The 25684-nt window shown below is 48.2% G+C and overlaps 1 protein-coding gene across 1 annotated transcript in view; it reads left to right on the top strand.

Moving 5' to 3' along the window:
* LOC103175745 (Na(+)/H(+) exchange regulatory cofactor NHE-RF1) overlaps positions 1-25562 on the top strand; it is a 35218-nt gene extending 9656 nt beyond the window's left edge. Inside the window, exons 2-6 of the mRNA XM_042342523.1 lie at positions 15896-16075; positions 16585-16738; positions 21116-21159; positions 21838-21951; positions 22374-25562. Of these exons, the coding sequence (XP_042198457.1) occupies positions 15896-16075; positions 16585-16738; positions 21116-21159; positions 21838-21951; positions 22374-22529 (648 nt within the window). The 3' untranslated portion in view covers positions 22530-25562. The remainder of the gene's footprint in view (positions 1-15895; positions 16076-16584; positions 16739-21115; positions 21160-21837; positions 21952-22373) is intronic.
* Positions 25563-25684: the final 122 nt, after the last annotated feature.

Below are 25684 nucleotides of genomic sequence, written 5' to 3'. Positions count from 1 at the left end.
GGCGAAATGTGGCAGCCAATTGCACACAGCAGCGTCCCACAAACATTCATGGATTGAAACTGACCAATTTATTATTGTTTTGGGTTTTTGGAGGGATTATTATTAGGCTCTGTGTGGAGTAAGGAAACTTACCCAAGGTTTCGCCCTCTGCCTGAAATTGAACCCAGGTGTCTCGCTTGCAAAGCGAGTGCTCTAACCACTGAGCTACAGGACTTGGCAGTCGGTGAAATGTAAATACACAATCTGACTGATTCCCTCCTCATCTGCCCTGTTCTCATGTTTATCTTTTGTGTGTGTCCCAGTCTTTAAATGTTTAAGGTGGTGGAGTGAAGAACACCGCCTACTGACATTTTTTCACTCAAAGGGTGCTAGAATTCTGGAATTCTCTCCCCCAAACGGCCGTGGATGCCGGAAACATCCACACCTTCAAGAGTGAGGTTGATAGATTTTTGGTAGGTCGGGCATTAATGGATATGGGGAGAAAGCAGGAAATTGGAATTGAAAGGATTAGTTGCGGTCCAGATCAGCCGTGATCTAATTAAATGGCGGAATAGGCTCGAAGGGCTGAATGCTCTCCTCCTGTTCCTATATTCCTATGAGGGGTGGAGAAGAGAGTTGGGGTGGAATTACTTGGCACCTTGGTGTTTTTTGAGACTTATTGAGTCACCATGTGTGAACGTGACTTTGGAAAACTTGCGGCTGCTTTTCCGGTGAATAGGGAGGGAGTCGCTAACTGTGATGATAGAGAGAGAGGGAGAGAGAGGCTTCAGCTCAAGGCTCCTGGAATTTCAGTGGGTGAGGACTGTACGGACAGTGCTAGGAGAGTGCTAGGACAGTGGTCAGGAGAGCTAGGACTGAGCAGCCAGCAATGTGTTTATGCCACTTGCTACAAAAGACTGTGTTTACTTCCTCTCTCTGACAGCCACAAGGTAATGATGGCTCCGGGTGCTATAAAGGAAATGCCAAGTGAGGGTACAAAACCCCATGAGCTTTCTCAGCAGCTGCTCTGCTGTGGTAATGATACTGAGGTTTGGCTTTATCTGTAAGCTGCCTGCGTGGCTCACAGGAGAATTCACTGTAATAACTTCCCCCGAGTGTGTGTCTGAGTTAGAAATGTCTGGCTGATTTGACTCTGTCGTGTAAATGATGCTATTGGGATGATCTGAATTATTGGGGGGAAGAGAGGAAGTGGGCGCCTGGTGATTAGTCTGTATCAGATAAGAAAATAAATGTTAGGAAATGGCAAAGATCAAGAAAAAATTCTTGCACTTAACACACCATTGAATTCCCAGGAGATATCTGCTTACTCCCCCTCCCACTCCCCCCGCCTGTCGATTGGCCTGGGGTTGACAACTCAGTGAGGATGGGACAATAATGAATTCTTGGCTGTGGTTGAATTTGGCACCTTTGCTATCCACGTGACTGTTTTTTGTGCGTTGCTGTTTTTAAATCCTTGTGCCAAACCCAATGCCCCGCGAGCTTGCAGCTTTCTTCACTTCAAAAAGGTCTACAGGTTTCTTGGCACAAAGAGCGATTCTCCGACCATGACTTGTACAATTGGTGCACAGCTTCATTGTTACACGAACCTCTACATCAGGTGCCACCTAGTCTGGGTTACTCACACAAGTTTGTGTGTTTGCATTTCTGATGATATAAAGTAAATGCCCATTGTCGAGCCAGTGTTCAGTGTAGCCTCGCCTTGTGGGTCCCTCAGTAATGAGTCCCTCACTCTTGTGACCAACAGCAACGCAACAACAAATAACATTTACACAGCGCCTTTCGCGTCGGGAGGACGACCCAAGACGCTGGACAATCGGGGAGCTGGAGGTTGGGATCAGGAGCGGTGGAGGGCAGGGGCAGTTTGGGTGTTGGTGGGGTTGGCAGATACCCTCATCCAGTTGAGTTCCTTAAATCTCAGCGAGGTGAAGGATGCCCTAACTGTGCCCCATGCCTGCGCAATACAGTGGATTGATTACAAGAACCCTGGACTGTGCCCCTTTTCCACTGGTGTGAGTCACCTTTGTTACAACATGTACTGAACCTGGCTGGCTCCTGATCACGGTTGTGAGGGCGGATTGTTGTGAAGAAGCACGAGGCACTTCGGGCAGCATTCTGCCAGCCTAGACTGGCGTTTTGTGTGTGTTTTTGTACTGAGTGATGAGTGGGGTATACGGTGAGCTCCTGATGATAAGACCCTGGCATACTACCATCACAGGGCTTGTATCCAGGAGTCTTTTGGCCCTGATATGGGTGGGGGTTTGAACCCACAACCTTCAGAGCCTTGAGTTTGGGAAACCCTGCTTTATGAAGCTTTGCACTAACGGATGCTGACTGAAAACCGTATACCTGCTGCAGGACAGTCAGAGGCTTCTGAGTGTTAAATCACAGAGATTTATGATTGGCAATGTATAATCTTTAAGGACATCACACTCGTATCTTCAACAGTGTGGCGTATCTGTTGATCTGTTAACTAGGTTCACCTTACTGTTTGTGCAACCTTGTGAAACGTATCAGTTCCACCCTTTCTGAGTACATTGACTAATTGACCTATGGCTTTGTGGTGCTGCCTGGTGCTTGCTCTTAACATGAGACGTGACACTGGATGATCTTGGCCGACTATTTAACTGTGAGGCACACTGCAGTCATGCAAAAGTAAACCTAGACGTGTACTGCGCACACGTCACTGAATGTCCAGCAGGACATATGGCCCAGGAGCCGTGAGGCTGTCTCAGCTGAGATCCTCTGACTTGTCACATAGCAAAGACTCTGTAGCGCTTCAATTAAACTTCACCTCACCCCAGTTCAGAGTGGGTTTGATAGCTCTGAATTCCATTAAGTATTGATGATGTTGGATGAGTGTGTGTTTGTGTGTGTATCCAACACTGAATTTGTGCCCTTGTTGGTTGGCCTTGGTAGTAGCTTGTACATGTCTGTACAGTCCTCAGACTTCTGTACATAAGTCACTGAAGATGGGATTGAAGCCAGTGAACCCCATTGTTTAATCCCTGCTATATCCCGACAGGCACTGTTGGGTCCTTTAAATGCCTTGGCTTCTGATGACCTGACCCAGTTGACGCGCAAATCTCACCAGCATTGGCAAACCCTCTTGATTTGTGAGCTATTTGCTTATACGGTGATTTTCTTTCCCCTGCATGAAGCTCCGCTTTGTGCTGCGTGGGACTGAATGACAGGAACAACAAAATAACAACAACAAAATTACATTTGTAAAGCGCCTTTCACATCGGGAGGAAATCCTAAGACGATGAACAGTCAGGGATCAGGACCTGAGTGTGTGGGGGGGCGGAGGCAGGGTTGGGATGAGGGAGGGCAGAGGGGGTAGGAGGGCGGCTGAAGGAACGGTCAAAAAGGTCGGTCTTGAGTCGTGCTTTGAAGGAGGCAAGAGACGGAGCAAGGTGAAGGGATTGTGGGATGGAATTCCAAAGAGTGGGGGCACAGAGGCTGAAAGCCCGGCCGCCAATGATAGGGTGGGAGACCTGGAGAGACCGGAGCCTGCTGAGCGGAGGGAGCGGACACGTTGATAGGGGGTCAGCAGGCGAGCTGAGGGGTGAGGCAGTGGCGTAGTCGGGCAATGTTGTGGAGGTGGAGGAAGGCAGAGTGGGTCATGGCACGGATATGGGGGAGAATGGACAGTTGGAGGTCGAACAAGATGCCCAGGTTCCTAACTGGTGAGGTGGAGTGTGCAACCGTGAAAGCTGATGCTGCCGGTGCCTGAGGTGCTGAGGTGCTGGTGAGAGCCCATCAGGAGGGCCTCATTCTTGCTCACATTCAGCTGTAGAAAGTTAGCTCTCATCCAGGACTTGATGTCAGACAGACAGTCTGTCAGGACAGCAGTTGTCCTGAATCAAGGATAGAGACAGAGAGATAGTTGGGTGTCATTCACGTACATGTGGAAGTTGACCCCATGCATGTGAATGATGTCACCAAAGGGGGAGCATGTAGAGGGTGAAGAGGAGGGGACCGAGGACAGAGGCCTGAGGAGCACCGCATGAGACTGTGCGGGGGGCTGGAAGAGAAACTTGACGGAGACAAATTGGAGGTGGTGTGAGGGTTAGGGTTACACCTGAACCATTCAAGGACAGAATCTTGAAGGTTGAAAGGAGAGACAGTGGAGGAGGATGAAGTGGTCCATGGTATCCGAAGGCAGCAGAGTGGTCGAGGAGGATGAGGAGGCAGAGGGAGCCCGTTCTTGTAGAGAAGTGGCAGTGTGGTTTTTGATGAAACTGCACCTTAGTTTGGGTTGTCAACGGGACCATTTGATTACAGAAGTAAAAAGGCTACATGTTGCTATTTATTCTTGTATTTATACATATAGACACAGTGGAACCTTGTTATAGTGCGGTAATTGTGGCTTCATAAAGTCCCAACTCACCTTAATAGTTGGGCGCTACTTTCTGTGCAAAAAAGGCCGACTTGGGGGTAAACAGGTTGCCATCAGTGTCACTTCCTGCGGGTTGTGTTCTGCATCAGTCATTTCTGGCTCATCAGACGTCAACTGGTATTTTGAAGTGACCTAATTCTGTGTGTCTGTTTTTTTAAAAGTTCATTTGCTCTCTTACTGACTCCCTTAAATTGATGCCCTCTAGTAACTCACCGACCAGTGGAAATAATTTCTCCCCATCGACTCTATCAAAACCCTCTTGTTATTTTAAGGATCTCCATCCTGTCTTCTCTGTTTTCTCTGTTCTAGTGAAAATAGGCCCATTTCCTCCTGTCTCTGCTCGTAGATCAAACCATTCATCCTAGGCAGCTCACTGACACGCTTGGCGTCTTGCTCAGGAATATCCAGTACTCGGGGGGTTAATCCCCTTCCTTGCCATCCTCTCGGAATACACCTTTTCCAAGAGGGACAGGAAAAAGGAGTTGGGGATCTTATTGTGTTCCGAATCCAGTGCCTTAAAGGTGCGGCCCAGGTTCCTCTCCGAGTTGGTTACTGTGTGGTCAATGCCGGGTCAGCGATTGTCTTTTGTGCAAAGGGAAGCCTGATCTGCTCCAAGCCTTCCCGAAAACAGCACACCCTGTGCTTCCTGATGTTCCCAAAATGCCATTCTTCCCACAGTAATATCCCTCCTGGAATTTTGGGCCATTTAAAATTAAAACACAGAACAATAGGCAAATGAATAAAACATGCAGCAAATCCACCAAACCGACCTGCAAACCAATAATGTGAAGCAGTGAAGCAATCACTTTATTCCCCTCACTCTATAGCTTGCGGTTTCTCTCTCTTTAACCTCGGAATCTCTTTCCCTGACGATTGTACCAGTTTTGGCCTGAACCTCACAAGAGCGGTTTGGATGAAGAAGGCTCTACAGCCAATTTACCCTCCTCTTTCCTGATTTCCCCATTCAACTGCCCTCCCATTAGTGTCTTAAACTCCCAACATGTGCCCATGACTCCTCACGGGTAGGGGTTAATTGCCGATGTGTTTGCGAGGTATTAAGCAGGTTCCTTCCCAGTTGGTTTGCTGACTTCCCTGTTGATGTAGCTGCCAGGTTTGTTGGTAGGACCTGGAAGTTGCTCTTGACTAAGTCTTTGCTCAGCGACAGACAGGCCGTTGTTGCATTGATTCATTCCAAGGCTAATTTCCATGGAAATTGCATGATGCGAGGAGTGGGCAGAGTGGTTTAAACCCGGTGTTGTATCTCAAGGCATCTGGCCAGTTCTCCCTCCACACCCTCGCCCTCTAACTCTACTGGTACATCTGACTGGAGCCTGTTACCTGTTTGTATTGATTCTCTCACTCTACTTGTTTTAGTGTTACATAGACTGATGGCACAGAGTTGAACCAACTACTTCAGGTTCATAAACAACATAAGCCTCCTATACTCCTAGTTCCCTATTTATAACCCTCTATTCCCTTCTCTCTCATGTACGTATTAAATTTCCTTTTAAATACATTGATGCTTTTTGTTTTTAGCACATTGTCACCACCCTCTGTTCTTCCTAAACTCCCTGTTGGATCCAGAGCTGCATCTTATAATTATAACGTCTGGGTTTGCACTTGCCAACAAGTGGAAACTGCTTAATAACGTCCGCTCTATTGAATCCTTTTATAGTAAACGCTCGAGTACCTTGGGACGTACTCCTGAAGTGAAAGGCTCTATATAATTCCAAGTTGTTGTTGAATCAGCCTTGTTTGGGGCTGGTGCCTGTGATCGAGGGCTGATTGCTGCTGACTCTCACACTGGTGACTGTGTTAAGTTTGGTCAGTTTGTACCTTGTTTGTTGTTTTGTTGTTATAGTCTCAGTTGTGTGTTCAGGCTCCCGCTGACAAGACCCCGGTGATCAACCACCTGGTCTCCCTGATAGGAAACCATCCACATAGCCCTAGACGAGGGAACAGTAAGTCCACATGTCACCAAACATCACAGCGGGCAGCACTGGAGCAGTCAGTGTACCTCTCATAACCTTGCTGGATTGTAACAGACATTAATCTGCACCTAATCCTTGCTCTTGTCAGGGCCCTGTTGTGCCCGGAGTCTATCCCTCCGCAGGCTTCAATGGTTCCTGAGGAACCTGAGGTGGTGCTTTGTGGAGGGGAGAATGTCTGAACTCAGTGTCACTGAGACTCTGGGTCCTGGGTCACAGTTTACTTGTGGGCGTTTGCACCGGGGATTGACGCAGAAGGTTGCGAGATGCTCGACTTTTAACCTGTTGGAGCTAAGAATAGAAGTGATTACCATCCTGCCCTGCCTGACCACAGTGTTGTCAACGATTGCAAATAGCTACAGCATAGGGGAGGCCATTCAGCCCATTGGTGTGCACTGTCTCTCAGAGCAAGCTGTTCTTTTAATCTTGCTGCCCACCTCATTCCCACACACCAGGCTTGCAGGAGTGTGGGGATAGGGCAGAGCAGCTCTCTTGCTTCTAATGCTATGAATTTTTTAAAAGAATTATAATAATAATTCTTGCATTTATCACATCTTCGAGACGTCTCAAAGCACTTCACGGGATACACTGCAAAGTGAATTGACTGTATTTTAAATTTACATTTGATGCAGCGCCTTTCGCATCAGGAGGATATCCCATTAGCGCTGCACAGGTTCTAGGGTGCGGTGACTTGAGTATTTCGTGGCAGAGGCAGCAACCAGTGCGCGCACAGCAACGTCCCCACAAACAGCCACAAAGCGTGTGACCAATTTTAGTTGGGGGGATTGTTGGTCAGGATACCAGAGGGAGAGGAACTCCCTGTCCAATAGCGCCGCAGGATCTTTAACATCCACCTGAACAGGCAGATGGGGCCTTGGTTTAACGTCTCATCCGAAGGACGGAGCCTCCTCCTCACTCCTCCGTGTCATGAAGCGAGCCTTGTGGAGTGGAGAATGCCGGCCTCTGCGTAACTTTGCTGAGACAGTGCAACACCCCACCCAGCGAGACTGAGCTCAAAGTCCCAATGTGGGGCTTCAACCCACAGTCTTCTAACACAAGAGTTGGGAGGGCTCCCAACTGAGCCAGGCTGACGTACAGGCTTCCAATACTAATTTAACACCATTCGTAGGAGGAGAATAGAGGGTGAATTGAATAAATCAAAAGAAGGTTTCCAATACAGGAGCAAAATCTGTTCCAATCCCTTGCTCTAAAATCCTCAGCGCAGTGTGAAGTAACGTGTGAACTCTGAACCACCTATCAGCTGTATACCAAACATGACATAAACTTCCTGCCTCTTAATCTGGAGTCCGTTTGCGATTCCAAGCGAAGCACAGGAAAGCTGAACGCACTGGCCTGAGGCAACTTCAAAAGGAATCGTGTTTCTGGAAGAGATTGCTGCAATCTTCATCCTTCAGTTTCCCTGTGTGTGACAGCCAGATACTGAGCAGTCTGTCTCTCTCACCGGCACGCAATGCTGCCTTCGGCAGGCACGATGGTTAATGTAACTTTTGTTTGGTGATTCTGAACTCTGCTGGGAAATGATTCAATGAATAAGTTACTAATCAAAGTTGATCAAATGTAAAAGCGCCACACGGTAGTGTAATACAGGACAGTGCGCGGTATATAAAATCCTCAAGCTCGGGATGGTTACAAAATACAGTCACTACACTTTTACAGTAAATCCTGTGAAGCGCTTTGCGACATCATCCCAGCATGAAAGGTGCTGTATCAAATGCAAGGATTATTGTTGCCTTTTTCACCCTCGTATCTTTGACTCTTGCTGAAGCCTTCAACAACAACAGCAACTTGCATTTGTACAGCCCCCGCTCACACAGGGTAGCATCCCAGACGTTTGAATGAACGAATGAATGAATGACAGCAGCCTGGGCACTCTCAGGTCCCCACTGCCTCAGAATCCTAGGACTTTCTTTTGGCCAATCCAGTACAGGAGGTGCAGTGATAAATAACCTTTGCATTTCATACAGTGGCGTATCACACTGTCGATGTCTCAAAGGGCTTTTCAGGATTTACTGTGAGGTGTGGTGACTGCACTTTGTAGATGTAAAACTTTGAAATTCTGCGTTCTGCTCTGGGGGATTTTGGTGAGTTGGAATCACGTGTCTCTAACACTAGGTCAGAATTTCTGGGACTTTCTGCAATCATTTAGTTTGTGCAGAGGTAGCACTTTAAATCACTGTATCTTTTGAGCAACCTTTTATACACCTGATGAAATGCGACATCTATCAGATGTGCAGTACAAAGGTCCTGGGTGGGTACTCTGCTGTATCGTGCATTGGTCTGAGCGGTGGAGAGCAGGGGTAGGAAGATGACCGAAGGCACGGTCGAAAAGGAAGGTCTTGAGACAGGCCTTCTTTACACAGAGGGTAATGGACAGCTGGACTGGGCTACGAGGAGTGATGGCCGAGACCAGGTTTAATTGATTCTGTAACTCTCCTATGCTCAGCTATTGGTGTTGGTAATGTTTCCAGTCCCTGCATTCCTGGGTACAGGTCGGATTAAAGTTGTCCCCATAAACAACAATGCTGTAAATCTCCAAATACACCGTCATGTGATTGGTTTTTACTGCCTCACTGAGCCGGCTTGAATCAAGGGCACTTTTCTGCTGTGTGTTCAAACCTGCTGAGGACTGTTGTGAGATTTCCCAAGCTCACATCACCGAGGACAGGACACTTAGCAAAGCACTAAACAAACTCCAACTGTGCGTGTGTGTGTTTACTGTGAGCCCGGAAGTCGAGGGGAGTTGTGAGGTAGCCTCAGCCTCTATCCTAACGAGAGGAATTACTATAGTTACTATCAACAGGAAACAACAGTTTAAATCCTCAAAAGATGGTCCTATAAAGCCTATGCCAGTGTGTATACTCCACCCCTCCTAATCCCTCTTCCTTCTCCTGTACCCTCCAATTCCCTCTCCATGTGTCTGCATTGTTTCCTCTTTAGACCTAGGATGCTTTACTAACCAAGACACTGCATGTTACATTGCCTGTCTTTCCGCAGCCTTGCCCAACGCACGATGGACGGGTTGATTGCTGTTTGGTGAAACATTAATACCGTCCGCGAGGCAGTCTCCTCTGACCTACAGTTTGTGCTGGTGAAAGGGGTGGCTGGTTTTTTGATGCGCTCAAGATATTTGTTTCCTCGATGCCAAAAGCTTTGGCTATGAGCTGGCTGGAAATGAAAGCTCCTTTATGGCATTGAATCAGGATTTATTAGGCTCCTGATTTATTAGGTTCCTTCCTTACAAAAGCTTTTTTTCATAAAGAAACGTTTCTTTCCATTAGTGCAGAAACCTCTTGATCTTTATCTGACTCAGTGATTGTGGGAGAACAATATACATAAGGTCTCAAAGGGAGCTTTTATATGACTCCTAATTCAGCGCAGTTGACTTCAGAGGAGGGAAGGGAAGGCTAGGGAGGGGGAGGGAGGGCTGGGAGGAAGGGTGGAGTTTAATGAGTTAATTTTTTAAGTGGACGAGATTGTTCAGCAGTGATCTGCAAATTGGCCATCTCTTTGTGCTTTGTTATAATAATAACAATAATAATACTTGCATTTGACAGAGCGCCTTATTACATCTTTGAGATGTCTCAAAGTGCTTCACAGAATATACTGTTATAATGTAGTCTCTGACGTTGGAGCCTGTGTTATAGCAGGGCTGTGCTGTAGACTGTATTCTGAAATAATAATAATAGCCCTTCCCTTTGGTCTCGCACCTTTAATGATGTCAGGAGGCTGCCTCAGAGCGCTTCACGGGATTTACTGTAAAGTGAAGTGAGGGGAGGCTGATGTCTTTTTTTAGTGGGATTGATTGATTGGTTGATTCAGTGAATGGGCCGCCAGTGAGACTGGGAGACCAGCGAGGCTCCAGGTGCTCTGTCTAATGTTACAGTCTGCTTCACTTCAAGCTCAGAGTTGGCGCCAGACCCCAGCGTGATTTATACCAGAACAATCCTGCCAATGGAGTAGGTGTGGCTCCTCCCCGGTGATAACCAGCCGATCTGGGCCCTCCCTGCCCCCCCACCACCACCATGTCAGACATTCTGACATTATTGCCAAGTGTGTCACCACATCTACACACATGTTCTAATACGCTGGGGATGTGTCGTATTTATAAAATATAAAAATATATATTGTGTGTACACATAGGTGTGCACGAGCGCTTCACAGAATATAAAAACTTGGATTTATATAGCGCCCTCCACGCCGGACTGCGTCTCAGAGCGCTTCACAATAATGGATCCCGGGGCTGAGCCGGGGGGAGGGGGAGGGAAGGTGACCAAAGGCGCGGTGGAAGAGAAAGGTCTTCAGCAGAGACCTGAAAATAGGAAGAGAGGGAGCGAGGCGAAGGGAGTGAGGAAGGGAATTCCAGAACCTCGGGGCAGAGTGGCTGAAGGCACGGCCGCCGAAGGTGGAGCGGAGGACTCGGAGGAGGCCAGACCCTTTATACTGTCAAGTGAATTGACTGTACATTTTGTGGGCAAAATGTGGTAGCCAATTGGGTACAGCAGTGACCCACTGCTCTTTGCTCAACTGTTGGCATCTTGCTTCTCCACAAGAGTGAGAAGAAGATCTCCACCCCTCGGAGTCCTCACTATGACTAACTAGTGACTCCTGCTGGAAAGCTTGCGAGTGGTGGTTTGAGGCAAGACCCTGGTGCCCAGGTTTAATCAGTTAGGACAGGCACTTTGGCTTCTTTAACCCAATCGTCTGAACAAGCAGTGTCACCGGTGGAAAGTTTCCCGAACTTATTCCGTGCGTAAATAAGTGCGGGGTAATGTCAGTGGTCAATGTTAATTAGAACAGGCAGGATGTATTGCTCAACAGTGACTCACCCGCTGCTCTTTCCAAGAATGTTTCCTTTTAGCAGCCTCTTTCATGGGTGGGTCTTGCAACAGTCAACAGAGCACAATGTTGACTGTTAACTGGCAGCGAAGTAAGTGAATGATGGCTCACTTGTGCTGCTGATGTATATAACCTGTAATTATCCCTGCTAGCTGTTATGGGATGATTATAGGTTGAGTATGTATACACTTAGCAGGAAAACTAGCGACTGTTTCCATAGGCTGTTTCCATGGGTGCTCTGGACAGTGGTATCAATGCATTTGTATCCATCTTATTTCACCTGCGGAATACAGTCACTTCGCTTTACGCTATATCCTGCGCGGTGTTTTGAGAGGTCCTCCCAACGTGAAAGGCACTGGATCAAGCATATCCAATGTGAGGATGATTATTATTATAAAGTCAGCTTTGCAGTTTGCTTACGTACGTGTCGAATTTCTTTGCACCAACGCCGGTTACCTAATCCGATCTTATAGCAAAACTGTTTTCTTTCAAAGGTGTGACATTGCTTTGTTCTTTGTGTGTTTGATTTATTCCCGAGCAATAGTTTTCATGACCTTGTGTTGCCCTTCGTGGGAGATTGGAATTGGGTATGTGATTGCTGAAATACACACTGGCCAGTGGAACGTGTCTGGGTTTGGAGCTAAGAGTTTATCCATGAGCCTCTATCTTCACAGATGCTTTCCATCTTCTTTTTTTCTTTTTTTCAAAAAAAACATTCAAACTCTGCATCCTTAGAATTCCTCAACATTGATAAGGATAGAAGAGACCTCCCAGCCAAGAGCTGCCTTTAATTTGAGCCACATTAATCAACGCTGCACGTTCTGTCTTTCCACCCAGAGATTTATGCATTCAATTCAAAGGCTCCACTCGTCCGGCCAAATGTCCTTATTGAAGTGACCGACCGATGCCTTTTCATCCTGTTTTGAAGCACCACAATAGTCTGGCTTTGGCACATTTAGACTGGATACTCTTCATGAAGCTTTTAACGTGTAGGACTACGGGGGAGTGGGACTAGCTGGTAGCTCTTTCAAAGAGCCGGCATAGGCACGATGGGCCAAATGGCCTCTTTCTGTGCTATAAGCTTCTATGTTTCAGTGTTTCACTGAGGGTATTCCAGCAATTCAGTCGCCTCCCTCCCTCCATCATAGAAAAGAATATCAGTCTTGTGGGTTAACAGTTTGCTGCTCCAGTACTAAGTCCTGACTGGCACAACTTCAAGCTAAAGTTTACAGAGAGCAGATGGCTTGGCTTATCCATGATCTCATGAACTGAAGGACCAGCTCCAATAAAGCCACTGGAGCAGTGTGACCTGCAAACCCTTGTCTTGATCACGAGATTGTGGACAACAACTCGTAGTCTAGGCAGCCTCTGTCTTGTGATCTAACTCACTTGCCCTGTTACCAGATCTATATATTCATTGTAACACAGTCTGCACCGCACTCCAGAGTTGGGAGCCCTGCATTGTCAGATTGGCCAAAACCCACAGTTGCCGTGAAGCACTTTGGGATGTTTCGACATTCTAGCACTGAATCGAACGGAAGGATTATTTAATTTTACGTTTGGAGAAAAGGATGTAAATATTCTGGTGAACAGTTCATTAGAAGGCGGCTGTATTGTTCCAGCAAATGTGCTCAGGCTTGAACTTGAATCTTTCTATCTGGTTTAGTTCAAACAAATACTGGAGACGATACAAAGATGAGATCCAGACTGAACCAGCGTATCTGGCCGCAGGCCGAGAAGCAATTTGTAACACTGGGTACTTGGTACGAGGTCAAGTAAATTAATGATCCAAACATACAAGCACAGAAAGCTGAGGGGAGCTTGCTTGTGCATTGGAGGCCTGTCAACAGTTACGTGCCTGATGCTTTGAAATTCCCTCCACATTGGCCTCCTCCTAATTGACATACACTGCGGTGGTCACAGAGGAAGAGGCGGAAGTGGATATGTTAGCTTGGGCTGTGCTTGCTCACTTCCTAGTCAGGCATGCGTTAGCATTGATTGAGATGTGGGTATGGGTTGCCTTGCCTGCTTTATTGAGTTAAGTGCAGGCAACACTGGAGGGAGGGAGGGAGGAACAAGATGTACATTGCTGCTGTGTAGATGGATCCAGATTTCTGAACGGTTTACATATATATATATATATAGCACTTTTCCGGGGGGGGCATTTAAAAAAATTCTCACTTGTCCATCAACGATGTTGGTCATGTGCAGTGCTTAAATAAGAAGGAATCTATTTACACTGTCTGCACACACAGTGTTTTTCTTGGCATTTCACCATGCTCTTCTTAATCGGCATATTTTTCTCAGTGGTGGGCTTAAGGCTCATTAGATCATTGTGGTCCAGACTCCGTTCCCCGATCGCCCCCCATCCTCGCCGGCTCCCCATCCCCCAGAGGACCACCTTCAAGATCCTCACGTTTAAAGCCTCCACGGTCTTACACCTTCATGGCCTTCTGAAACCTTACCAACCCACCTGCACTTCCCACTCAGCAAGCAGTGGCCTCTTTCATATCCCCACCACACACACACACACAAATCAATAATGTGGCAAAAAAGGTTCTATTTGTCCTCGTTTTGAGGAACGTGACTGGTTCTTGTTAAGTTATCCATATGGTAGCTCCTAATGTTCAGCCCTGCCTTTAGTGGCTTCTCTGTGTTCCTTATCAAAGTGGCTGCTCGCTTGGTGACTTTCTATCCCAACCTTCCTCACGGATGCCAAGCTTTCAGGCGTCAGGACTCTGAGGGTTATCGGCCTCAGCCATCGTAAGTGTCATAGAAAGGCAGCAAACAATGTCTCGTATATACTTTCTATTGGTAATTACACTAGCATGAGAACAGTGTGTCCTGTTCTCTCAGGGTGGGAAGAGCAGACTGTTATCAATGGCAATGTAGAGCGGAAGGTATTTATTCTGTGATTGTCTCAGTGACACCGCTGTGAGAGGGTAAACAAACCACATAGACTGTCTGCCCTCAGTGATTACAAAATCGTTTCTCAAACTGGAACACATCAGGTTTACACGGTGCCTTTCACAACCGGAGGATGTCCTAAGGGCTGAACAGTCAAGGATTTTCACCCGAGCTGGGGGTTGGGGATCAGGAGGGGTGGAGGGTAGGAAAGGTAGGGGTAGGAAAGTGGGCGAAGATGCGATCGAAGAGAAGGGTTTTGAGATGTGCCTCGAAGGAGGCAAAGGAGGGAGTGAGGCGAAGGGACTGTGGGATGGAGTTCTAAAGGGTGAGGGCAGAGAGACTGAAAGCCCGACTGCTGATGGTGGAACGGGCTGAATGGGGGACATGGATCAGGCTGGAGCTTGTTGAGCGGAGGGAGCGGACAGGCCTGTATGGGATTAGCAGGTCACAGAGGTAGGGAGGAGCAAAGCTTTGGAGGGCTTTAAAAGCAAGGAAATCTGGTGTGCAGCAGTGTGGCTCTGAAGTGGTTTCCTATGTAGTTGTTTCAGAGTGTACACTTTGCTTCTCTCTCACCCCCACTTTCGCACACGACCGCTCTCTCTCCCCTCCCCCCCCTCCCCCCGCCGCTTGTGATTTCCTTGCGCTCAATGCACCTGTGAAACCTTAGCTGCAGCGAGTGCGGTCTGTTACCCACACTGCGCTGAGCCCGTTGGAGAGCTTTATCGTCGATTGCCGAGCTGCAGAAAGAGCGAGAGAGACAACAAAAGCTACTAATGGAGGAGCTGAGACCTTGGGGATAATGTCCCAGAGAGAGAAACAGAGAGAGCAGAGCGCGCGCTCATGGGGCAAGGCTGAGGCCGGGAGTTCAGCTTCAGGTCTGTCTCGTCTCTGAGCTGGAAGGTGATTGATGCTGACAGTTACTCTCCACAACACAATCTGTTATACGCACACACAGAGTAGAAGGCAGCAACAATGCTCGCTTCCTGCATCTCCCCCACCCCCCCGTGATCCTGTCAATTCTATATTCCACCTGTGGGGGGTGGGGGGGCAGGGCTTCTGGCTTCACTGTAATTGACGGCTCTGCCGTTTAATCTCTGGCTCCTGCCCAACATTGCCGCGGGCGCTGACCGCATCATCGTCCGCGGATACTCTTCGACACGTCACCGAGCCAGTCCGTTCAGTGAGGGAATGGTGATAACTGATCAATTCGTCTACTCGGTGACCTGCTGTATCTGCCAGGCTTTCCCAAGTTGTCCTCAGGAGATTTACCGCAATGTCTGTTTGATTTTACACCCAGAGTCCCCTCCTGATGGTCTCTCCTGTTAGGTAAATAGCCTGCATTATGGACACGTGACGTTAGCGTGTGGTAGCCGTGGTAACCCGGGAGAAACAGGACGTGCGCCAGCCTCCTCCGAAAAATATACCCAACTGTTTGTTCGGATGCTTGGGAGCGAGCGAGTGAGCAGCTATTACAATGATGGTTTGGTGACATTAACAACTGTCTGTTTGTCCCAGGGAGTTTCCCAGAGAGGAGCCTGGCTCCTGGCCGCGGCTCTGTGCTTCTGTAGTGGGGAAGACAGGCACCGTCCTGTTGGATGGAACACAGACGCTCTCTTCCTCGGTGTCATTAAATGCCCGGTGCTATAAACAGGAAATCAGTTTCTGCTAACATTGGCATTGCGTGTGTGTGTGTGTCTGTGTCTGTCTCTCTCTCTCTCCTCACTCTGAGCGTCTGCCGTTTCAGGAATCGTCAGATGTACAGACAGAGCTTCGTCCTCGTCTGTGTCGCATGAAGAAGGGCCCCAATGGCTACGGCTTCAACCTGCACAGCGAGAAGTCCAAGGCCGGGCAGTACATCCGAGCCGTGGACTCCGACTCCCCCGCCGAGAGCTCAGGGCTGCTGCCACAGGACAGGATTGTGGAGGTGTGTAAGTCTGGATTGCCATCTCACACCGTCTAGCATTGGATTTCAAACCTTGTCTGGCTCCTCTGGTGGGTCATTTGGTAAAACTGCAGTGAGAGACTGCGCGCGTGCGTGTGGTTTGTGTAGTGTAAGCTTGTAGTGTAAACCTAACCCTCTACCAACCTGTCCACTCCCTCTGCCCAGCGGGCTCCGGCTGGCTTCACGTCCCCCGCCTTGTCCACTCCATCATTGGTGGACGGGCCTTCATTCTCTCTGCCCCCACCTTTTGGAACTCCACCCCACAGTCCGTTCCGTCGCGCTCCCTCCCTTTGCCTCCTTTAAGACCCATCTCTTCGACTGCTCCTTCGGTTACCCTCTTACCCCTGCCCTCCACCCAAACACCAACTCGGGTGCAGATCCCTTTGGTTCCAGCGCTTTGGGAGGCCCTCCTGACGTGAAAGGCGCTGTGTAAATGTAATGTGATGTTGTTGTCGTTGGTTCCCGCGACTGACCTCTCCTCTCTGCCGCAGGTGAACGGTGTGAGCATGGAGGGGAAGCAGCACTCTGACGTGGTGACGGCCATCAAAGCCGGCGGGGACGAGACCTCCCTCCTGGTGGTCGACCCAGAGACCGACAAATTCTTCAGGAAATGCAAAGTCTTAGCATCGGAAGCTCACCTGACAGGTACCGGCCGCCAGGGTCTGCATCCGGCCACCCCTCGTGTGTCAGCCCCGGCTCAGTGGGTAACGCTCTCGCCTCCGAGTCAGAAGGTTGTGGGTTCAAGCCCCCACATTGGGACTTGGCATCACATACTATAAGCTGACGCTCCACTGCAGTGCTGGGGGCCATTCAGCCCCTCGAGCCTGTTCCGCCATTGTATAAGATCATGGCTGATCTGTACCTGAACTCCAGTTACACGCCTTTGCTACATATCCCCTGATACGCTGAACAAACAAATATCCATCCACAAATGTCCCACAAACAGCCATGAAATGAGTGACTGACTTTTTTATGTGGTCTTGGCTACCTGAGCTCTGGTGGTGGTTAGAATGAATGATACATTTACAATGGCAAAGCCCCAGGCTGGCTGCCTGCTCCCATTCTCACTGCTCTTTGTTCCGGTCACTCTGTTGCGAACTGATTTATTGTTTTCATCCCTTTGAACTGCGAGCCCTGTTTCAGCTGCCTCAGCTCTGCTCCTTATTGCCAGTGACACTGAGCATCGTATTGATGGGTTGTAGCATTGTTTTCCCCTGTGTTTTGGGGGGGGCATTAGCTCTGGTTTTCCAAACATGCTTTGTTGTCAAATGTTGCTTTGATCTGAGAGTACTTTTGTGCTTGAAGAATGACGATCTGAACAACAGCAACTTGCATTTATAGAGTGCCCCTCGGGCAGGCTAGCGCCCCAGGCAGCTTGACTAGTTTGGAACAAGGTACCAGGTTGGGGGGAGTGGGAGCTTCAAGAGAGCCAGGAATGGAGGTGGTTTGGGGGGAGAGGGCTGAGAGGGTGAGATCAATACATCAGCTGAGAAAGGAAGCAAAGCACTGAATGCTTAGCGCTAGAGATTGGGAGCTGTGCGAGAGGCTGGATGATGAACCAATGGGCCACAGATTGTAATCCTCTGCGGTGAGTTGGTGCTGATTGAAATGCCTCTGCGATGCGTACGGAGCTGCAGTCAGGGAGGATGTGGTGTGATTTACGTTACAAATCTCATTCCTGCTCTTCAGGAGAACATGAGCTGAGGCTTGTGAAGCTTATTCTGGATCTCAGGTATCCCTTTCTTCTGTCGAGGAGGCTTAAGGAATCTTTATTACAAAGACTCCTCTGACTTCTCCCATTGTGGACAGCCAGGGCGATTGATGACTCACCGAGTCGTTTATCCCTGCCTTGTGATTGAAATTTTAATGAAATATTAGAATCAGGAGTGTAGGTAACCCGACTTTCATCTCAAGGTTAGTAACCGCTCTTCCACTTTCAGTCTGTATTGTTTGTACTGACTGGAGCTAAAAATAATAATAATCCTTCCATTTGATATAGCGCCTTATCACGTCTGCAAGACGTCTCAAAGTGCTTCACAGAATACACTGCAAAGTGAATTGACTATGTATTTTGTGGGTGAATGCAGCATTTGAGGAGAGTGAAAGAGCCCCACGGTTGATGATTTGCCCTCTAACCCCAGGACTACTTGTGCTGATGGTAGTGAGCGAGGATCTACTGACACAACACAACCCGGAGTCCAGTCTCTCTGGTCTGAATGGTTTTGCTCAGTGACTTGACCGTGTCGCTGAGTAAAGCCACGCATTTATTTGTTTGTCAGCGTCTTGGGATGTCTTCCTGACCTGAAAGGCGCTTTAAATATTTCTATGTTTGTGAATCACCTTTTCTCCAGCATACACCGGCCTGCTTCCTGTCTTGTTTCCCCCACCCCCCCCCCCCCACCCACCCTAAGTGCACTCCCCATCTCCACCCACCACACCCAAGTGCGCGCACAAACACAAACAGTTCCTCTCCCCCCCACCCCCCAAACACACACACGTGGCTCAATATTTACTCTGGGTGGTGCTAGTTTTCACATCCTGTTTTGCTGTTCGTGTTTTGGCCCCAGTTTGAGATGTCAGTGCAGGTCATCAGGAATCTATTCAATCAAGATTTCAGTCGGGAGTAAATGGTATTCTTCAGCTAAACAATGGGAATTGCCACAGAGTGGTTGAGGAGCTGTGGATGTTTCGCTGCAGCCCATGTTGCTCCATTATTGGGTGGAAATACTCTAAACGTTGAAAGGGAATTGAAGTCTAGAGGGAGTTTTTTTTTGTTCAAACCTCTCCTGCTGGAAATGAAGGAAAATAAGTTACATAATTTCTTTTTGTCCTTTTTATAGCCCCCTCTTTGCCCCCACCCCGGGGTCGTTCTGATCACAAACCATTAAGGAAGGAATCTCAAGTAGCTCTTGGTTCAGCCCACCCAGCGCTGAGCCAACAGGGTTTTTATTTATAAATAAATCTGGTTTATTTGAACTCGCACCAGACAGAGCCACGAAACCAGGCTGCATTTGATGCAGCGCCTTATCGCGTCTTCGAGACGTCTCAGAAGCTTCACCAGATACACTGTAATAGCTAATTGACTGTATTTTGTGCGCGAAACTCGGGAGTCAATTGTTCCGACCTTTCCCAGTCTGGTCTGTGCCTGACTCCAGCTCCACACAGTGTGGCTCTCTTCCAATTCCCCTGTGCAGGGCCCCCACAAACCCCTCGCTATCTATGAAAAGGCAGGGTTTAGAGAAGTCCTCCCCCGCCCCCCCCCCCAGCAACTTCTCAGGACGCCCGGGGATAGTGCCAGGGTTGCCCACATCCTGAGACACTGACTTGTTCGGGAGAGGGGAAGGATGTCCGTGCATTTCAATACGAATACGTGAAGTGGCGCTAACTCATCTGCCCGTTTTGTCTGAAGACTTGGCCCTTCAGTGTGAATCATAGATCTTGAACTCATGGTCCAGTGTGCTGCCAATCTCCAAATAATTAAATTCCGCCTTTCAGAAAGGCTTTACAATTGCAAACATTGGGTGGTCTGTATTCAAAACTAAATCCTTTCAGCCGTAACTAGGTAACGGGCTGTGTCCTTGACGAAGGTAGAAGAATGGGAGCTCTCTCTCTCTCTCTCTGGAGTGAGGGCTCTCTTGTGTTGTGCGCTGCTCTTTGGAAATCCAGGCTTCACTTCCAGTTGAGACTTGCCGAGAGCCCACCGCTCCCAGCCCTCGAGGACCTTAATCCTTGCTCCAAGTGTCCCGAGTCCAACCCTCTGCTGACCTGAAGGATACGGGATTGCTGTCTGTTCCAGCCGCTTAGAGCTTTGGGAGGAGAAGTGAAGGTTTGGGCTGGAGCAGTCAGTGTGAATGCAGTTTGTCGCTCCTGTATTCTCAGTGTATGCAGCTTGTGGGGGTGGGGGGGGTGGCCTTGGCTGCTGGCCTGGAAGATGTAATGGGGGTGGGGGGCACAAACACCCACAAAGCATGAAAGTGTTTGCTCCCTATTCTCGTGCCTTTCGGCCAGTCGGGAGGGACACACACTGGAAGCAAATCTGCTAATTTTCTCCCTCTCTCCCACTGCCTTTGAGAAGTGATTGGCTTCCATTCAGCACTTTTCCCACCACCTCCCATTGTGCTGTAGGCTGTGTGATTGTGTTGAGTGAACGGATGATTGACTATACACTTATTATTATTATTAAATGCATCCCACAGACTCTGGGACTGTACGATGGGGCTCTGACACGAGGGAGGGAGGGGTGAGAGATGCTGGTCATCAGGGCTTCGGTAAGGAGCGAGCCAACAGATCCCAGCAGCAATTAGACTGTCCGTTTTCTCGCTGTGTAACGTGGCTTGCCCTGGATTTGCCAGACATCGGTTTTCTTCACAGAATGATTTAGAGTCATTAATCGTTCACGGTGTAGACAAGATGTCAGCCAGACCAGACCACTGCCACTGGGTTTCATTGTTACTGAAGTCAGCGTCAGAGCTCTCTCGCGCCTCACAATATCTCAGCATTTTTAACTGCCGTTTATCGAGGTTTTCAATCATCTCCCCCCTCCCTCCCCCTCCCCACTGGGGCTCTGGGCACAGTATAACAAGGCCTGTGGCTGTTGAACAATGGCCCAGACTGTATCGAGAAGCACTGGGTGTATGTTCATGTCCACACATAACCGCTTGCTGGGGTACCTCTTGAGGGGGTGGCAGAGATCAGCAATGGTTAAACCATCCGAAGACGATTGCTGCAGATCAATACCACAATCAACTGTTTGGGGAAATACAGCAAATGGCATCACTCTGATTAAAGATGGATCAATGATGGTGCTTGGGGGTGGGGGCGAAGCCTCTGGTTCTCTGACTGACAATGTTGTGATGGTGGCTTGAAGGGGTATGGGGTTAGGGCGGGGGCAGTGATGGGATTATGGCTGGGCAGGTGGGGTGTGGCAGTGGGACGGGGGATCACTTTGCTCTGAGACCCGATGTGCTGAACAGCCACCTCCTGCTCTGAATTTCTGAAAGTCAAATTATTTTGTTCTTTCAGGTCCTCTGCCGCTGCTGGTCTTAAACGGTGACATGGAACAGAAGGTATGGAGCTTGCGTTACTTTGCTAACTCTCTGAGAAGCAGTCTTACTCTCTGAGTTAAGGCAATGTGAAAAGGCAAAAAAAATATATATAATATTTATATCCGAGTCACGGGGCAGGCAAGCGAGAGGTATTTGCAACGTCTCCCACAATCTCCCAAGTCGTTGCTGAGCTCCAGTGTGGGGCTGGGACTGACACCTGCAGGAGTGGGGTGGAGGGGCCTGGAACTTACCCACTTACGCCACCCCACCCACCCCTCCTCGCGCTCTCTCTGGCTCTCTGTCTCGTGACACTTTTAACCTTTTATTAATCTTGGGCCGAATCTTGCTGATGTTGCCAATAATCCAGTATCGGTCTTTGGCACAGTAACTCCTGTGTTGTGTTAATCTCCCCCTTGGGCTGACCTGGTGTGCGTAGACTCTTGTGTGTGGAGCTGGAATGTGGGTTGAGACACAGCTGATCGGCTCCCAGCACAGACGGTTTATTGTGAAACACTTAATGCCCCGAGCTTATTGACTTCCTGAAAAGCTGTTTATTTAGAATTGAATATTACCCTTTGTAACGTGTGTGGAGATGAACGGCATTCGCTCTTTCTTTGGTTCTCAACTTGTTTGTGGGCTGATGGGCTGTTGAGCTGCAGATGCTAACGTTGACTTCTCTTGATCCTGACACTTTTCCAGGCAAATGGAAATGTCTCCACACAAGCCACATCATCAGCCCCCTCCTCCACTGCCTCGTCTCCTCCCTCCACTCCAACATCTCCAGGCAGGAAGATGAGTGCTCAGCTGGAACAGGTAAGATTTTCTCACCATGTCCTTGAGTGCTGTTTGTTGACCGTTGACTCGATGCTGACCAGAAGCCTTTTTTGTGAATGTTTAAATGCCGCATTTCATAACAAAACACGCCTCGGCCACATATAAAGCGTATCTAACATTTCTCTTGTGTTTACTCACTTGGTGATCAGGGCAAATCGTCTCCCTTTATCCTTTGACAACCACAAAATTGTTCATCATTCGGAAATCTGTTAGGCCCACATGTCCGTCCCCCCGACTGTACATTTTGTGGGCGGAATGCCTAAATAATTAATTATAGTGGGTACAGCTTTCTTTCGCTTTCTCCGCACTCCTCTGAAGTGGTTCTTTGTCCGAGTCTCTGAAGGAAACGTAAACCGTGTCGCTTTGTGATGGAAATTAACCCCGTGTCACTCGTGTCTCAGGCGAAGCCCGAGAACAAGGCGCCATTGGAGGAGGTGGGGCTGAACCTCAGCATGTCTGCGGCCGCAGCCAAGGAGAAGGTCCACTCCAAACGCTCCACCAAGCGTGCACCGCAGATGGACTGGAGCAAGAAGAACGAGCTCTTCAGCAACTTGTAAAGGAGCAAAATAGCTGGCGTCTGTCGCTCAGTCAGTCAGTCACATTGTTCCTCACACTGTCTGTCTGTCTTTCTGTTTGATACGCATTTGATTTTTGGTTTATGACAAAGAATGTTTTAGTTCATTTGTTCTTCAAATTCATCTAGTTTTATTGATGTTTTTTTCTCTCTCTCTCTTGGGAAGGTCCACTCCTGTCATCTTCCTTCTCAATCAAATCATTTACATTCCTTTCCCGAGTGATTGGGTTTGTCCTTTCGTCAAAGCCAGGCCACTTCCTTGTACTAAAACCCTTGTGGAATGAATCGGGTGGGAGAGACTGGAGGGGGAAATGCAAGGTCTCCCTCCCACCCCTTGTTTGACCATTGGAGCTCTGTCTAACACCTAGGACTGGGCGTCTGTCTGGTCACGTGTTGAGTCCAGCCCAGGTAGCCAGGCTCAGTGGCCGGGCTGGGCCTGGCTCCAGCCATTCTTCCTTCCATCCAGCTGGTCCCAGTCCGCCTCTGGCAGCACCTCACTGCAGGCGGACGTTGGCTTCAGCTCTGCACTGAGACGTCGCCGGACGAGCAGGACCCTAATAAGGACCTCGATAGACCTCGCGGCTACTTGTGGTGGATCCACGGCTTTCTGGTTGGTGGGTTTCCCCCTCCTCCTTTCCCTGAGCTCCATAGAATTCCCTGTCACTAAATTCCACATGAACTGATTTTTTTTGGCAAATAACTGTACATAATTGTCGGATGAGACAAAATGAATGAATTGTCTGATAAACCAGCGACCTCTCCAGTGGGTCTCTAGTTCTGTCTTTCCTGTGTGTTTTGGAACCAAAGGGTTTCTGAGTGAGCAGATGATCATCGGTAAAGAGCCTGTCAGCTCAGTCAATCTGAGGAGATCTCTGGCTGGAACCATCAGGAGCTGGTTTCGGACTCTGGACAAGTCCTTGAGAAACTTTGATGTAGCTTATCCAGCTCCTAGCTGAGATCTTTCTCTCCCTTCTTCCCCCCAAGGCTTATGAGTTGAGCTGGCAATTGAGAGGAGGGTGCTACAATTGGTTTGTGCCTTGGCTGGTGGTGGGGAGAATCACCCATGAGCTGTACTGGTCAGTATTCCAAAGTCCATGGAACAAACTGAAGAGTGTGTCCTATTGAAGAATTTATTAGGGCTGAGGATAATGATGTGGATCTGAGCAATGTAGAGAGGGAGAGAATTAAGAGGCGATTGGGGGAGAATTAATTGAAGGATAGTTTATAAACACCAACTTACCCACTGTAAGGCTCAATAAGATGATTCCTCCATTTGATCAGGTAAATTGTGTGTGTGTGTTGGGGGTGGGGAGAGAAGGGGGGATAGAAAATACAGCATCTGTTTTATTCCTTATCTTCCCGCTTACCCTCGCTGTCGAATCTAATAAATACTTTAGCAAAATGATCAGCGAATCGCTTTATTCTTGATCTCCTGCCTCGCTGCTCCATGGAATCTAATAAATGCTGTCAGAATAACGTGTGCAAAAGCTTTCCCTACAATCAAACCTCTCACCCCGAGGAGAGGGTTGGCATCGAACTGCACCCTGTAGCTTTCAGTTTTCTTTTTTTTTTAAATGGAAGAATTTGTAATTGTTTTTCCTCGTGAGACGCTGAGAGAGACAGAGTGAGTGAGAGAGAGAGAGAGGGGGGAGACTCCTTGTGGGCTGAGATCTGGCTGGAATATCAAGTACTTTTTAGCAATTTGTATTTTTTTTCAGTTTAGTTTTGATTCGGTCATCTCTCATGGAACTTCTAACTGGAATTATGCAATAATTTTACAAATGATGGAATATCTCCTGTGATGATGGCGTTCGAGAGATGATGCTGTAATGTTTGTTCCGTGAGCTAGTTTGATAGCAAGTCGCTCGTGACGATGAAATAACTTTGTAAAACTGTTCCGTGACGACCCTCCTTAAAGGAGCTCTAGTTAAGAATTCAGTGTAACTAAGGCTGGGCTGCAGTGTGTTAATGTGCAATGGCTGGGGAGGCGAGTGGGGGGCGCGGGTGGGGGTTTGTGAGCGTTGAGGTTTGAGCTTCTGCCCTTTCCCAGTGTCATTGTTTTGCCCACAAAATACATAGTCGATTCACTTTCCAGTGTATCCTGTGAAACCCTTTGCGACGTTTTAAAGGCGTGATACGACTCTATATCAAACGCAAGGATTATCATCATTCTAACCCTTCAAAAAAAAAAAAAATCCTTTTTTAAAAAGACGACTCGCTGCTCAGCGCACGTTTCAGTCCAACGTTTAATAAAGGTTCTGCTCCTGGGGCAGTGATCAGCCCTGGTCTCCGCTGGCAGTCGCACAGCCTCGTTGGTTCATCGTTCCTGGGAAGAGGGTAAAATGGAGTGTGTGAGCTCAGTGCCAGAGACAAATCTACATCACTCTGATTGGGGAGTTTACAGCCTGATGTACTGCAGCGGTTTGAGTCTATGCGGTCTTTAAATATGAATTTATTCTCAAGGTTTCGAACCAGTTGAGGTACAGATCAGCCATGATCTTATAGAAGTTCCAAGGTTCTCCGCCGACACAGTCCAGCCTCGCACATGAATTGATGGTCACTCAGGCAAGGTACCTGATACAAAGCAATAAGTTCAGCATGTAACACTTGGACGTCTCTTCCTCTTTCCTCCCCCAGTGACAGGAGGCTGAAGGTTTAAGCTCTTTCCTCTGCAGTGAATGTTATTACTGCCGAGGAAATCCTGGCTTGGCTGAAGAAGATTACTTCCCCTTGTGTTTATTTGCTCTTTGTACATTTCCTGTTGCTGGCTGTGCTTTCACACTGGGACCTGGGCTAAAGCAGGTTGGGTTGAGTTCAGTATTGGCGGTTTCAGCATTAAACACATTGAATAAGTTTCTCCTGTGCTGTTTCTCTAGACGGATCCGTTTTACTGTGTAGATTTAAGTGTTATAAGGGCAGAAATGAAATAAAATCGTGCAAATTCATACATATTGTAATTTTTAGAAACTATATTTTTATCTGTGTGTAAATTTTAAGAAATAAAATGAAAATCAAACTCTTGGGTTTTTGGGGTTAATTTCTTTCCCCCATTTGTGTCACGGAAGGTGTCGCTGGACGTTTTTCTCTCTTTCCTGGTGTCCTGGCCAACAGATAGTGATTATAATGAGCGCCTTTAGT

The sequence above is a fragment of the Callorhinchus milii genome, unplaced genomic scaffold, assembly GCF_018977255.1.
Source record: "Callorhinchus milii isolate IMCB2004 unplaced genomic scaffold, IMCB_Cmil_1.0 Scaffold20, whole genome shotgun sequence".
NCBI classification, from domain to species: Eukaryota; Metazoa; Chordata; class Chondrichthyes; order Chimaeriformes; family Callorhinchidae; genus Callorhinchus; species Callorhinchus milii.
The sequence above is the reverse complement of the archived record's forward strand: the minus strand, read 5'-3'. Positions and strand labels throughout refer to the sequence as shown.